Below are 16,161 nucleotides of genomic sequence, written 5' to 3' on the forward strand. Positions count from 1 at the left end.
TGTGTGGGAAACACTGACCGGTGCACCTAACCTCCTCGCATCTGCTGCCTCTCCAGGAACGAAGCGTTTGTTTCTTCTTTGAAGGAACTCACACTCCTGTAGGCCTACACTGCTCCATGCTGTGTGATTGAAATTACGACCTGAGCACCTGTTAGGATAATTTCTCAAGTAATACACGCGGACATAATAAGAACTTGACTGATTCAGTGGGCGCGGGCTGATGGTTTGCTAGTTAAATTACAGACCTGGATCATCAATTGTCAGCTGTTCGCATATCCACCTCAGACATTCAGCCAGATTTCGATGCAAATCAAATCAAATCAAATTTATTTGTATAGCCCTTTTTACACGCAAGCATGTCACAGAGGGCTTCACATGCGCCCATAGAACTGCCCCTCAACCAACCTAAACCCTCAAGGAAGACAAGGAAAAACTCCCAGAAAAACTCCCACCGGGAGAAAAAATGGAAGAAACCTTGGGAGGAGCAATTCAGAGAGGGATCCCCTCCTCCAGAGACGGTTGGTAAGAGAGATGCACTTGTTCAAGCCCACTGGATTCCTCTCACAGAACAAAATGAACTGAAAAAAAGTATAGCTTTTTGTATAAAGTTGATCAATTACATATCTTTAACATACTGCAAAACAACTTTTCAGTGTTGGTGAAGATTAACTATTTACAAATAAAATGAAACACTGATGTGTAATGATTATTTTAGTTTTTACTGTTACTTCCATAGTCTTTTCCTAGTTGACCAACATGTAAAATATTTATATAACTATTTACTTGTGCTGTCAGTTAAACGCGTTATTAACGGCGTTAACGCAAACCCAAATTAACGGCGTCAATATTTTTATCGCGCGATTAACGCTTTTTTTGACTTAGCAAACTTTGTAGTTTTTTTCACATTCTGTTGCAACAACCACTGACGTTAGAAAACTACAATACCACACCGGATCTAGCTAGACCGGAAACAAAACAACAGGCACGCCATACACTTGTTTGGGCTTGCGAGCCGGCTAAAGAGTAGTAGCAGAGCCCGTTTACGGATATTAGACATTCTCTGGTAGTAGGCTAACTTTACGTTTTGAGTTGATTGCCAGCGCCAGACGCCGAAATGAATGCCAATAAGATTCTGGAAGGAAAGTTTACTTTTATAAGGTTGCCAAATGGTTCCATTGACAAGACCAAAGTGATCAGTGTGTTCTGTCGTTGTGAACTGAGCTATCATTGCAGCACGTCGTGGAGTCTAAAATACCATTTTGATGGCCAAGCACACAGCTGATGCGAATTCTCCGCCCGCTCGTCAAAGCCAGGCGATTGCAATGTTGTTTTCAATTTTAAAAAACATTCGCACAAAGCAATCGGAACCACTTTTTCGTGTTGATAAGAGCATTAAAATTTGAAAAAAGAATGGATGAAAAAGAAATCAAGGGACATTTACAATAGATAAAAATGTGCGATTAATCGTGAGTTAACTATGAGATTAATGCGATTAATCGCGATAAAATATTTGAATCGTCTGACAGCTCTACTATTTACAGAATATCCTTATTCTTCTGATAACCAGTAGCAGCTAATCAAAATATATACTTTACTGCTTTTTGAAATAGGGGAAAATGAATAGTGAGCAGAATTAAGTTCAAGTTATTGTTGATGCAGCCCTCCAACACATTTAAAGTTTCTCATGTGGCACCTTGTCAAAATGTATTGCTCACCCCTGAGTTACGTAGCGGGGCCATGGAGCTAACCCATGGAGCTAGGATTTTGATGCTAGGGAGAGTGTGGCAGCTGGTTTAGCCAAGGCCAAAGGACAAGAAAGACAAATTACAGGTGTTGGCCATCTGAAGGGCATGCGACAGCAAGCTATAAGACTTTGAGCCATGAAATGTTAGGTCAGTAGCACTTTCTATTTTGAAATGTTTTATTTTGCATGCAATGTTTTAGTTTGGCAGCTCAGTGAAGCACGTAAAATAATTTTCTTTTTAGATCCAGTTTAATTGTGCTTCAAATAAAACCAATATTTACCCACACCTTATTCTTGTTGCGGATGGCATGACTAAGCATCAGCCAATCGGAACGCTCGTACTCGTAACTTAACTTGTAAAAAAGTATTTTGTTTTTAACTCAAGTGTTGTCTCATGTCAGGCAGTTGTTTTTGTTTGTAATAAATAATCAAGTGTGATGATGAAGTACGGTATGGTTATTTTGTACCATTTCTTAATTGAATTTACAGAACAATTACAATACCGTGATATATACCGTAACCGTGATATAAAATTACTCATACCGTGATATAAGAGATTTTGGCCATATCGCCCACCCCTAGTTGCCAATTTGATTCCTGGCTGCGCGAAAATGACGTTGCGTCCTTGGGCAAGGCACTTCACCGTACTTGCCTCGGTGGAATGTCCCTGTACTTACTGTAAGTCGCTCTGGATAAGAGCGTCTGCTAAATCTAAATGTAACTAAATTAATATAATTGCTCCACAGTATTTCAAGGACGAGGTTATGCAGTCACCTGCCCAAAAGGAGGGGAGAAGAAAGGGGGTCGGACATCAAGTTCAAGATCTCCCTTCAAACAGACTGAGTGTATGACTTCTAGACGCTCTAACCGTAACAGCAGAGCCCAGGAACAAGCTCCACTGCATGATGCTGCATCCTCACAGTCACAGTCCTCGGACTCAGACTTGTCTGCAAACATGTCACCCCCACTTGGCAAAGCCCCCCTAGCAACTAGAAAGGGCAAAAGGCCAGCTTGCCGAAAGTCAGAAGGTAAAAAGGCAGGCCATGGGAGAAGGAAAACCACTCCTAGACTCCTGAGCAGGCTCACAGCAAGTGAAGAGGATGATGGAGTCGACAAGGAGATTGAAAAGAATAAGCAAGGTAAAGAGGAAAACAATGTGGAATCTGGAAACTCAGATGCTGAATCTACTCCATTGCAGTGGAATCAGAATTCTAGCCTTGTCAATGAAGAACAAGGTCCTAAACCGTTGTTAAGCAATTTCATACTGGAGCAGGGCGAAGTTAGGAGCCAGGTAGACAAAGACAGTTCTCCAGACGAACAACTGTTAGTGAAACAGACGGACAGTGAAGAAGGGGTTCCTTCTTCACCAACTGAAGCATCTCTGGATTGCCATGGCGTGTCATTTGATGGGAGTCAGGCTGATGATCACAAAAAAACATTTTCAGGACAAGAAGACTCGTCACTCCATTCCAGCTCTGTGTTGCCATTGGAAAGTCCAAAGTTTCTACAGTCTGGCAAACATTTGGAAGAAGTACAAGATGAAAATGCTTATCCTGTAAGGGTTTTTGCAGATTCAGTGGAGAAGAACTTTAAAAAGGACATTTCAATAGCTGTGAATGCTGATGATTCTCAATTCTCTGACTCTCCGGTTGATACCAAGCCCCTGAAAGCTCAAGACACCTCCGAAAATAAAGCTTTTGGAAATGTTAGAATTCACAGTTCACAAGACTGGACGAATGAAATCTCTAAGACCACAACCAAAGTGGAAAATCAATCAAGGGATGACACTGACGGTGTACCAATGGACTGTGATACACCTAGCAGTGAGCACAACAACGACCTGACCATTAATCCACAAATAGAAAGCAGTATAATTAATGCAGAGCTCCTGGCACCCACCAGTCTGAGCTTGCTAGTTGGAAACGTGAGTCAGCAGGAACAAGAGAGCTCAAGAGGAATGGAGAGCCAGGACAAAAGGAATGGTAGACAGCGCCAATCTCGTTTCCACTCTGCCAGCACTACCTGGTCTCCAAAGAAAGACTCCAGACAAGACTCATCCCAAGGTTCAAGTTCTGGCTCTCGAGAACACACAAGGGAAAGGGATGGCAGCCCGCCTTCAAGTCACTCCACTCATATCCGCAGCTGGGATAGGGGAGGGGACAATAAGAAGGACTCATCCAAAAAAGAATGCAATCATGAGGAAAAGAGCAGAAGGCGGTCTAGATCTAAAAGCCTCTCCAGAAATAGATCTCGTTCCAACTCAAGATCGAGGTCTAGGACAAGACTGTACAAACGTGGAACATCCCCTGAACAGCCCACTTCAGGGGCTCAGTCGCCAAGTTGGAAGACGGACCGCTGGGGTGGAGAACGTTGGAGGGCAGATCACAGGAGTGGTGGTGGAGACAAGAGCCGCTTCAAAAACGACAGTTTTGGAGACCCATCGCCTGATCAGGGCTGTTTAACCAATCCAGATTGGGTTCAGGAAAAGACCGCGGGAGATGCTGGTGCCAGGAGCCATGAGACCTTGTCAGTGGATGAAAACAATCGCTGGGATGATCAAGTAAGCAGTGGGTTGTCTGACTCATGGAGACGTTGTGGCATTCCAACAGGCTGCGGTGGATCTGAGCGCCGATCTCCTGGGCAGGGAGGGTACCGGATGTGCAACCAGCCGGAGGAGCAAGGAGAAAATCGCTGGCAGTCAAGAAACAATTTCTCAGGGACAGCCAAAAATTCAGGGAGTGACTCATACAGCCGGTTCAATGAGAACCGAGGTAGTCGTAGGAAAGAAGCCGATCTTGGTGAGTTGCCTCTTGACCGATCAGGTTGGTCATCAGCCTCCAGTTGGGCAGTGAGGAGAACACTTCCAGCAGATGTGCAGAGCTATTACTCCAGGAGGGAGCGAGGTGCTGGGGGAGGAGGAGGCTGGATCAGACGAGAGGAAGACCAGCCCACAACAGGTGAGAAAGACGCCTTCTTTAGTTAGAACAGCTTTTTTTAATGCTTGAATGTTTCTAAGACTTAGAGTATACCACCTGTATATTTTTGAATTGGCAACTTCTGATTTTCTTAAAATTCAACTGCATTTAGGTTGTTTTGATTTTGATCAATTTTCACAACTACAATTTTAAAGTTATAGATCTACAGGGCTCAAGTTTGATCAACATTCTGTCTTGAGATTACCATACCTGTTAACGTTTGGGCACAAAAATTCTGGGAGATGGGATGGGGGAAATACAGGGTGTTGCGTGAGAGCTGGTTGAAATGCGTCATGTGACAACTGAGCACAGGTACAAAGAGTGACTGACAGCTAATATTAACCAATATGAAATCTGTATTAAACATTCGCAGAAATCAGTCTCACAAACACAATTTCTGGAGCATATGTGACCAAAACGTTTGAAATGTCAAGCCCTGTTTAGTGCTTTGTTAGACATACAGTAAACAGGAAGCCAATACAAATAAGTTTGGATATTTGCGACTGATTCGTACTTGCGAGTCCCTGTGATTAGTCTGGCAGCTCCATTTGTACTTTATGTAGACGAGAGAGCGAAGAAATGATAAATTATGTATTTAATATCAAATAAATATTTAATACAAAAATGAAATTAAGGACACGTGTTTATTGGTACCATATCTAATTTCAAATCATATCTTTTTGTAGATCTCCCTAAAGATGATCTGACTCTTCAAACACAGAGTGAAAGTCAAGTCTCCCTAGGTGTGATGCATCCCCATTTTAATGTTCTCCACTATCCCCTGGGTCAACATGGAGTACCGGTCAACCTGCAGTCAGCAGCGCCGTATGTAATGCCGCCTCAGGTTCCCATACACCTCCATCCCACAGTGCCTCTCCTACAGGTTCCTTGTGTGACAGCCCAGGGCCTCCCCCCTCCTCCCCCACCACCACCTCCCATGCAGCATGGCAGTCTGACAGCCGCCCAGCCAGATAGCCGCACCACTCAGGTAAGTGAAAAGTGGATACTCCACCTAATCCCTTACTATTTTGGGTCGACAAGGGTTAACAGGGTAGATCACAAAGAAATGTTAATTGAGCAAGATTTTTCTCACTGAGTGTGTTTTTGTAGGGTTCTTCAAAGCCTAGTCTACTGTGTATCCTATAATAAAAGCATTGTTTTATTTAATTCAAGTTGTTGTCAAGGTCTGTAAGGAGTACAGTTTGTTTCTCAATTTCACTCGACAATTTAAGCAACTGGGGTGAGGCTGCCACACAAGCGGGGGTGTAGAGGTGCCATCAGCCACAAAAGACATAACAGAGCTAACAAAACCGCAGCAAAGATGCTGCTTCGTTGTTTTGGGGCTAAAAATCAATGCATGTTGAAACTATATTTTAACCTGGTTTTCCAGAAAAACGTGAGCTATAACTCACAATGAAATAATGAGTTATAACTTAAATATATTATTATATGTTAAAATAAGTTAGCAACATTTTTAACACTGAAAAAGCCACAGTTTGAGAATTAAAAGGTATTCGTGCTAGCTAGCAACTATTGAATTATTTATTTGTTTAGCGGGGCACAACCTAAATCTGTTGGGGCAATGCTGTAAAGTAACTGAGTGATCAAGAAGTCCAAATGCCAAACTGTTTTGGTTCATTTAGTCAGTCAGTCCTGTAAATATATATCTAAAAATAAAAATTCTCATAATTTATAAATCGCTAAAATAGATGCGTATAATATAGATCCTGAAAATGTTTATAAGATTGCCTCCTTTTTAATGAAGTTCACAAACAGGACACAACACTGTAGGGTTGCATTGCTTTCTAACTGCACAAAACTGATTTATGTTTTTATGTTGTCTTAGAACCAGGCTGAAAGGCTCTGCAAATGGCACTGAGTGAGGCTAATATGCTACTCTATATTATCTAACAGGCAGTGTTGGGGTAGTTACTCAGAAAAAGTAACTAGTTACAAGTTACTAGGTACTTTTGAAAATTGGGGGCATCTCTTAGCCTTTCCACGTCGTCGTCGTCGTCGTCGTCATCTGCCGCTTGTCCGGGGATCGGGTCGCGGGGGCAGCGACCTAAGCAGGGAGGCCCAGACTTCCCTCCCCCCGGCCACTTCCGCCAGCTCTTCCTGGGGGACCCCAAGGCGTTCCCAGGCCAGCTGAGAGACATAGTCCCTCCAGCGTGTCCTGGGTCTTCCCCGGGGCCTCTTCCCAGTGGGACGTGCCCGGAACACCTCACCAGGGAGGCGTCCAGGAGGCATCCTAATCAGATGCCCGAGCCACCTCAGCTGGCTCCTCTCGACGCGGAGGAGCAGCGGTTCTACTCTGAGCCCCTCCCGGATGACCGAGCTTCTCACCCTATCTCTAAGGGAGAGCCCGGACACCCTACGGAGAAAGCTCATTTCGGCCGCTTGTATTCGCGATCTCGTTCTTTCGGTCACTACCCATAGTTCGTGACCATAGGTGAGGGTAGGAACGTAGATCGACTGGTAAATAGAGAGCTTCGCCTTTCGACTCAGCTCCTTCTTCACCACGACGGACCGATGCAGAGCCCGCATCACTGCGGACGCCGCACCGATCCGCCTGTCGACCTCGCGCTCCATTCTTCCCTCACTCGTGAACAAGACCCCGAGATACTTGAACTCCTCCGCTTGGTTCAGGATCTCCTCCCCGACCCGGAAATGGCACTCCACCCTTTTCCGGTCGATTACCATGGCCTCAGATTTGGAGGTGCTGATTCGCATCCCAGCCGCTTCACATTCGGTTGCGAACCGCTCCAGTGAGAGCTGAAGGTCACGGCCCGATGAAGCCAACAGGACCACATCATCCGCAAAAAGCAGCGACCCGATCCTGAGGTCACCAAACCGGACCCCCTCAACACCCTGGCTGCGCCTAGAAATTCTGTCCATATAGGTAATGAACAGAATCGGTGACATTGAGCCTTTCCACGTAGTGTATTGTAATTGTTAACATGTAAAACAAAAGTGCATATAAAACTCAGCCATTCACTTGAACAAACATTAACTCTATGGAGTCTGGAGCTATTTTGTCCGTTTTTGAGTACCTTTGATTTGGCCTTGATATACTACATAAAGAAATGTTTATCATACCAATGTTTGGTATCTTTTTTTTCAGCACAATCTCACCTACATGACCAGTTAACCCTGTCCACACTGTCTGACCAAAGAAATATGCCTCACTTTAAAATCTTATTGAGTTGACAGCAGTTGAAAGACACCTCTCGTCTGGACATAGAGTTCATTTTACTGTAATATTTTTGTCCTTTCGAGCAACAAAGTTAAAATAATGAGAATATCGTCACTGGCTGAACCCTCCTGTCTCCGTCTCATCCATTTTCCCGCTTCCCCCCTCCTACGCCAACCTAGTATCAATTATGTGATACTGGGTTGTCAATAGGTACGTTTGACTTCATACAGCGCTGGTGGTGCCGAAAGCCGGCTGCAGTCGACTGCCTTGAAGCTGAGAATGCCATTGGGTGCTTCAATTCAGCCGGGCTGCAGGCGGCTGCAGGCGACGCTGGCGCTGCATGACGTCGAACACACCTAACGTCTACGCACCAGCAGCTACGTCACTCAAATCGGTTTCTGTGGCAACGGTGCCCAGACTTTGTTACCTGTAATAGCAATATCGTTACTGTAATCCGTTACTTTTTAACTCGTTACCCCCAACACTGCTAACAGGACAACAGCTCATATAATGTTTATTGTGAAACAATAGCAGTATCTCAACTATAGTGCAACAATAACATTTCAACTACAACACATTGAAAAACTGCATCATATTATCTGCAACATAAATATTTGTGGGTGCAGTCTTATACAAGACAGTGTGACAGCAGGATCTCAAATAAAACATCGAGAACGTTTCCAGGGACCATAACAAGTAATGTACAGCTTTCTATGCCCTTAAGCCAAGTGAAAAATGAATCCTGTACAATCAGTAAGTGACACTGTGAGTATAGCCTTCGTAGCAGTGGTAAGAGAAGCCATGTGTTTGAGGGCAGTTTCATCAATACCCATTGCAGCCAGCGTGGAAAGCTTTTAGGGAGCCTATTGAGTGTTTGCCTTTGAACTTATATTGGTGAGGGTCTAGCAGGTTGCTCTTGGTTAGGAAGGGAGAGATCTGATTTAAAATAGCTCTTTCCAGAGTTTTGTAATATAATTATAGAAGCAACACCAGAGTATTTCCAGCTCCTCAAGGCTGAGGATGGCCTGGGGGTATAGAACAACAGTTGGGTTCCATACAGAGTGAGTGATGACTCCTGAACGGAAATTAATTGAGGTAGCAGAAAAACTTGGGTCCGAGAGAAAATTTAAAGGAGAATGAGAGATACACCCTATGCACCTTTCTCAGGCCCTAGATTCTTAAGAGTATGTGAAAAGGAATAACCTATGAGCGTACACAGAGCATCAGGATTGGCGGTATTGACATTTGAGATCCATCTCTTAGTAAGAGTAACAAACTGAAGTTGCATCTCTAAATGGGCCTTCATGAAATCTTAATGATAAGCTTTCTGGACAGTGTAACAACAGTTATTGGAAATCGGGGATGGGGGGCTAAACTAGGTTAGCTTGTGGAGTAATAATGAAAGGAATGTGTGTCTGTGCAAGTTTTATGTGGGAGTTTTAGTAGGACTTTAGTGGGACTTTAGTTGAACAATTAGGTAGCAAACCGGGCACTTTGCAAGTTGTAATTTTTTATGTGTCCATCTCAAGATCCAAGGACATGCTTTGCTGTGATTAACGTTGTTTGGATGAGCGCTTCGCAATCTGAAAAAATTATTTGTTGCCATGTTGAGCTAGCACTATGAATCTCATGAGAAAAATGTATCACAGTGTTGAGCTGTGCCCTGTTGCGCTTGAGCCACTGATCTCATGCTACACTGTGTGTCGTTGAAATACTGTAGGTGTATTGGTCTGATGAGTGGTTTGTAAAAATGTCATAGTCCTAAAAAGTCCTTTCTATGACAAACTCATTAAAGACAAGCAGACTCTTCTAAAGATTGCGAATACTACAGGCTACCAGACTCTACACCCCCTGAGTAATTTCCTCTGAAATTACCCGGAACAATTTGTCCTAGGAACGTTTTTCAAGGGACCTTTTGGTTCCTCCAGACCAGGGGTGTCGAACTCCGGTCCTCGAGGGCCGCTGTCCTGCATGTTTTAGATGTTTCCCTGCTCCAACACACCTGATTCAATTAAAAGGGTTGTTATAACGACCATTCATTCGAATCAGGTGAGGTGGATCAGGGAAACATCTAAAACATGCAGGACAGCGGCCCTCGAGGACCGGAGTTCGACACCCCTGCTCCAGACCATTTGTTGTCGGTTTCCATCGCGGTCTCAAGTACCATACAGAGTAGGCAAATAGTCCGGTGACGTATGATTGAGCGCATGATTGAGCCGCGTTCTCTCAGAAGAATCAGAAAGGGATTATTCGCCATGAAAGTTTCCACAGACGAGGAATTTACTTTGGCAGGAAGGTGCATTCAATAAACATATAGGAACCTCAAATTAAAATATGTGGACTATCTATACTAAGGGTACATCAACTAGCAGTACTAAGTAGAATTAGAATTTAATAAAATGTACAATAAAATGTACAATAAATGTACAATAAAATAAAATATAAGTTGCCAGAAGTGTGCCGTACCAGAGCCTGGGGCAACACTACTGGGGCTCACCATCTCTCAAACGCATAGCAACAGAGATTGGGACTTGGGTTTTTATGCACCTGTGCTCTCTGAGAGCCCTTCATCTTCCAGACCTCCTCAATGAAGGAGTGGACCTGATGTCACAAGAGGTTTGTGGAGGCTAAATCCTTCCATCGTCTGTAAGCTCCTTTGTCCATTGTTTAAGAACGTCCTGAGACTAGTTTGTTAGGTCAAGAGGGGGTGAATGGTTAAGAGGAATATCTGTTTGACCTGAAGTGCTGAGCCACCACTGGTAGGACAGTAGACCCAGGGGGATGGGCGTAGCATCTTATACGGCCTTCTAAGATTTTTGATACAATGGAGATCAGTTTGATCAGGGTTACATCTGGAAACATGAACAATCTGTTCAATATATTTAATTAAGTACTGGGTTATATTATTATTATACTTATTTTGCTAAATTGTTGTTCCTAAACTGTTCTTTTTACTCTTTTTTGTAGTTTACACTATCTCTGCGCTGCCGTAATCCTGCTAATTTCCCCATTGTGGGACTAATAAAGGATTATCTTATTTTATGAAGTCTGGTTGGCTTAAGATATTTATGACCCCACAAAGGACAGTTGACCGTTTTGGATTGTAAACTTCTGGAGTTTTATGACTTCCTGACTTGGGAGAGAAATGCAGCATGAGAGTTCTTATCACCTGAGGGGGAAGGGAGCTTTGGAACATCAGGTTCTGATGCTGCGTTGTTTCAACTGTGATGTATTGTTTTACAAGAATGTGACTGACGTTTATATTGATTGATTGTTGTTTAGAAATGACCAGATGTAGTAAGTTTATAAAAGACCAGGTACGCAGTAGATGGACGACACTAGCGATACGCGTCCTGCAGCAGATCAATCACAGAGCACTCTGTTTGGTAATGTACAATACATTATAAATAATTTGTATTAATTCAGCATCAGAATTTCCATGACAGGTTCCTAGAGCTAATGGGATTGGTGAAGGATACACAAAAAGATGCACTCTCCCAAGCCGGAAGCATAGTGTAGAGCCTACCTGTGATCGGAGGTCCTTTCATGGCTTGCCTACTGAGAGGGACCTCTTGGCCTCAGACAGACCTCTGCGTTCTATCATCTAAACCCGACAGAGCATAAGCGTGCAATCCACTACGAGGGGATACGCAATGTGCTGGCAAATTCTGTGTTGTGAAGTACAAAACATTGACCCAGTCTCGTGCCAGGTCGAAATTTTAGTACGCTTTTTACAATCACTGTTTGACGAGACTAGCCATGGTTACTGTAAAGCGGCTGTCTCGGCCGACTTTGTTTCGCAAGGACAATTCTGTTAAGCCGCCCCTTGGTTTAATGTTTTGTTGCTGGTACATACAGGCTCAGACCCCCTCATCAGCACCCAGGTGGGACCTGTCTACGGTGCTGGAAGGCTCTTTTAAGTCTGTTTGAGCCAATCGACACCAAACCCCGGCACTTCCTTTCTCTCAAAACAAGCTTACTCCTCGCTCTGACTATGGCTAAGTGAGTGACTTGTACACACGCGGTTTGTTTGATCATCTCAGGTGACCAACAAGGCCCAAGGTCATTAGTCGGATGTTCACGCATCCTTGAGAACTGTAGCGTAAATCGTATAACTTACGTTGTCAGTTCATTTACGCCTGTTATTGTATTAGTCTATAGATCTTGCTAATATAAATTAAGTTAACTGGTGATTTTTGTTGTTTGTATTCTTCCCCTGTTAGCTACAGTAAATTGCACGTCTGTTGATTCGATAGCGATTGCTGCCTTTGCTCACGTTTGTATTTTAGGTGCAAAAAGCAGAATTCCCATATCTCTTGAAAGCTTCCCTGCTCTACTTTTTTTTGGTGTACATTTGACTGTCAAACTGTAAAATTATGCACTTTGTGACATGACGTGAAGACATGGCTGCCGCCTAATATTATGCGGTCTACCGGGCAACATTCTCAATCAAATTTAAAGACTTACGTGCCCCAAATCAAAATGATGATGTGACAGCTCAATGGGGAATCGCTTTCTCTCTTACAGGCTGTCCTCCTCGACCTTTTTGGTCTGTTTAAATCAAACAATTTGTATAATCCGTGTAATTCTCGAGCCGTTATAAAGGCTTTATTTTCCTGGTTTTCTGCCACCATGCTGCGCGCGCATCCCGAATGTTTACAAACAAATAATTGGTCTTTAGGCTACTGACCATTTACATTAAGTTGTTATTTATATATAAGTCGTAAATTATTAATTGGCAGCATGTATGCCATTTAGAACATACTTTATGAGTGGAAGGTCCATTTAAGTAGCCTAACCTTATTGCTTTAAGGGAAATAGGACGAAAATATGTCCAATATTACATTAGCTATTATACTGGACAGACCTGCCCCCACTGCAAAAAAAATCCTAGAGGAAACACTGTACACTGCATCTAGGATATCTCCCTCCTCCCCAGTTACTGATCTACAATGGTGGATCAAAGGCTGGGTAGCCTTTGTCCACACAAAGACTCTCTTACTGGCTCTGCAAATATCAGTATTGCCTATGAGGGTAAGGGATGTCCCGTGTCACTTGGCATTCAGGCTCATTCCACTAAAAGAGTGGTGACTTCAATAGCCATCCTCCGTGCCGTGGGAGTGGAGGCGATCTGTGAGGTGGCAACTTTTATTTGATACTACCTGATGGATGTCTCGTCTTCTGCCTTTGCTCGCCCGGTCCTCAGTATAGCTGATGGAGTATAGTGTCACTCTGGTCTGGCACCTTATGGTGATTTCTCTTCAGATTATATTGGGCATTTTTTCATAGTCTTCACAGGGAAGAGATTGTAACTACACTCTCCAGCTACCCGGTTGATGAGTAGTACGAAAGGGGGAGGGAATTGGCTTGTCAAGATGGCACCGATCATGGCTGCCAGGGATGCTAGGTGCGCCCTGTTTTGTACTGTTTTGTCTTTTAATTTAGTCTTCTGCCAAGATATCCGGGGTTCTCTAAAAAGAAAAGCACTTGTAAACATCAGGACTACAACTCCTGTAGATCTATTTCCCACTTTTCTGCTTCCAGCGGCAGATTTAGTGGGAATTATAGTCAAAGCCACCCTCTGCTTTGTCCTAGCAGCGAAGCGTCGTAGGAGAGGTAAAAGGGCCGGTGCTTTGGTGCGACTTCGTCGGCGCGCACAGCGCTACCGGGGATATTTCTCTCCAACATGCGTTCGCTGAGCAACAAACTGGGTGAACTTCAGCTACTGGTGTGGAAAAACAGAGACTTTCGTTCATCTTCCATTTTGTGCTTTACGGAGACATGGCTGAGTGAACTGATCCCGGACTCTGCGCTACAGCTAGCAGATTTCAAACTGCTGAGAGCGGATCGTGACTCCCTTTTCGGGCAAAACGAACAAGGGTGGCATTTGCGCTGTATTCATTTTTCAACCCAGCGCGTTAGCATGAGCGAAGTAGGGCTAGGTCAACTTACGTTTTTCAGGTGGTAGAGGCTACATCATATTCGACGTCGAACTATGAAAAATAAACCGTTGTTGGCAGAGTTTGCATTCAACGTTTTTCGAGTCACCTGGTACTTTGTAAATGTACTTTAATGAAATACTGCCATACCACAGATTTCTTTGCCATTCTGACTAATAACACCGACAAAATAGGCTATGGCAGAGTTTGAAATTCTCTAGCCAATTGTGCTCGTGCCGTGTGCAAAATACCAAACCAAAACAAAGCGCAGATTAACGAAAGGGAAAACAGTAACACCCTTTCTTTTAAATTATACATTTTCAGAGTTGCTTTATTTGTCTTAAATAATATAATCTACAATTTCTGTAGAATATTTCGTTAATTCAGCAATGATGACACTAGCGGGAATCAGATCTCACTGCCATACGGCAGCTCGACTAAAAAAAAATCATAGTCTACGTAGGGCTGTCCCCACTTAGTCGACAAGTCGATTTTCTGGTCGATATGCTCTTGGTAAAAATAAATCCCTTTCTGATTCTGAATGCAACGACCTGGCACCTACCCCATGTTGATAGTCATATTTTGACTTGTAAACATGAGGTGTGCCTCTGGATGCCCCAGTAAGATTCTGCATCTTAGGACTTAGTCTCACTGGTAGTATATCTGGCCTCACTTTCTCCGCCTAAACCACTAGGAGAAGAGCACCCCTATTGGGCTGAGTTCCACAATGGCTATGGAGAACTCCAATACTATGAGTGGAGTGGACCCCCATTGTAGTCCAGCTAACTGTATTTCAGCCCAACTTTTTCAATAGTTTGGGGAGGATGAGCAATGGGCGAGCAAACTGTACTTGCAACAAATTTACCTACCATGTGGACATTCAAATTGTTGTGTTGGGCAACATGTTGGGTGACCATACCCAACATGTTGGATGAGTATACACCAGTCTTAGGCTGTTATATAGAATAAGCATTATCAGAATGACAAGACAAGCAAGATAAGCAATAGTCATGCATACATTGTTGAGCCTGACATGGTTTGGGCTATTAGATTGTTAACTATATCATGACGGAAGCAAACACTACCCCTTTTCCCAACCCCATGCAGTAGCCTTCTAGCCTAACACCTACCTAGTAAATTAGTTGCCCAACACCTCCCAAGCACCAATCAATAGAGTGCCCTATTGTCCATTATTAGTTTCCCACATTTCATGCTCTGATGTGGCTGAAACTTTTCAACGTTTCCCTTTTGTATCTAGATGTCTTTCTTGCGTAGTTTCCAAAGACCATTACATGATTTGACAGATGTCGGCTGTATACTGTAGTTTACAATAAATACAAGAGGGGCTGCATTTTTACCATTTATTGAAACAACATTACAGCATGAAAATAACTAAACCTTTTGGAGGGGTAAATCGGCAACCAAATCTCTATCTCTCTTTTTATCTCTCTATCTATATATCTATCTATCTATATATATATACCATCCATAGGATATTATGTTGAAATATGAATATTATTCAGGCTATACGTCTGAATGACAGAAAACTATAAGGGAACCCATGCAGTATCTGCTGAGAGAAATGAGAATCACAGCCTTGAAAAGTAGGGGATAAAATGGGAGGCTGGCAGTAACTTAACAGAAATCGTAGCAAAATAGTTTTAAACCAGCTTCTCCGGGGTATACCATCTTGTTTTGTACCTTCTGAAGTTCAGTAAGTAGTCTTTTGGTTCATATTGTGATGTATTGTGGAGATAGCCCATCTGTTGAATTAATGTTTTAAGGTCAATTTTGTTTTAGGAGATACTTATAAGCTTTCTGTCAGATGGGATATTAGTGTATAATGTACACATTTAACGATGGTTCCCTCTTCAGTTTTTTTATTTATACATATATATATATTTGTTATAAATATTTTTCATTCAGAAACTGCAAATTCAAGAAAGAGCTGTTAATGAAGTCAAGACTGCCATCAAACCCTACTACCAAAAGAAGGACATCACGAAAGAGGAATATAAAGAGATTGTTCGTAAAGCCGTTGAGAAAGTAAGTGGATCAAATTAACATTTCTATATTGTGCCCTATTTTTCTGCAGCAACACTTGTCTAATCAAAGCTAATCGGCTGTATGTGACACATGCTGGTAAAAATATCTGCATGTTGGCCATTTAATTGCGCTAGGAAGCAAGCAAGTTTTTATATTTATTTACAATTGATTTTCATACAACAAAAGATGCGTTTTTTAGAAGTCACTCAATATAATAACATTTTTAGGATAAGTGAATACTCATAGTTTGTCAGTAAAGAA

At 42.9% G+C, this 16,161-nt stretch overlaps 1 protein-coding gene across 3 annotated transcripts in view; it reads left to right on the forward strand.

The window, feature by feature from the left end:
- Positions 1-16,161, forward strand: part of scaf11 (SR-related CTD-associated factor 11) — a 49,593-nt gene that overhangs the window by 31,015 nt on the left and 2,417 nt on the right. For all 3 annotated transcript variants that reach the window (XM_047017707.1, XM_047017708.1, XM_047017709.1), the window contains 3 exons: positions 2,491-4,701; positions 5,406-5,707; positions 15,781-15,900. In XM_047017707.1, the coding sequence (XP_046873663.1) occupies positions 2,491-4,701; positions 5,406-5,707; positions 15,781-15,900 (2,633 nt within the window). The remainder of the gene's footprint in view (positions 1-2,490; positions 4,702-5,405; positions 5,708-15,780; positions 15,901-16,161) is intronic.

This window comes from Hypomesus transpacificus, unplaced genomic scaffold, assembly GCF_021917145.1.
Source record: "Hypomesus transpacificus isolate Combined female unplaced genomic scaffold, fHypTra1 scaffold_62, whole genome shotgun sequence".
NCBI lineage: Eukaryota > Metazoa > Chordata > Actinopteri > Osmeriformes > Osmeridae > Hypomesus > Hypomesus transpacificus.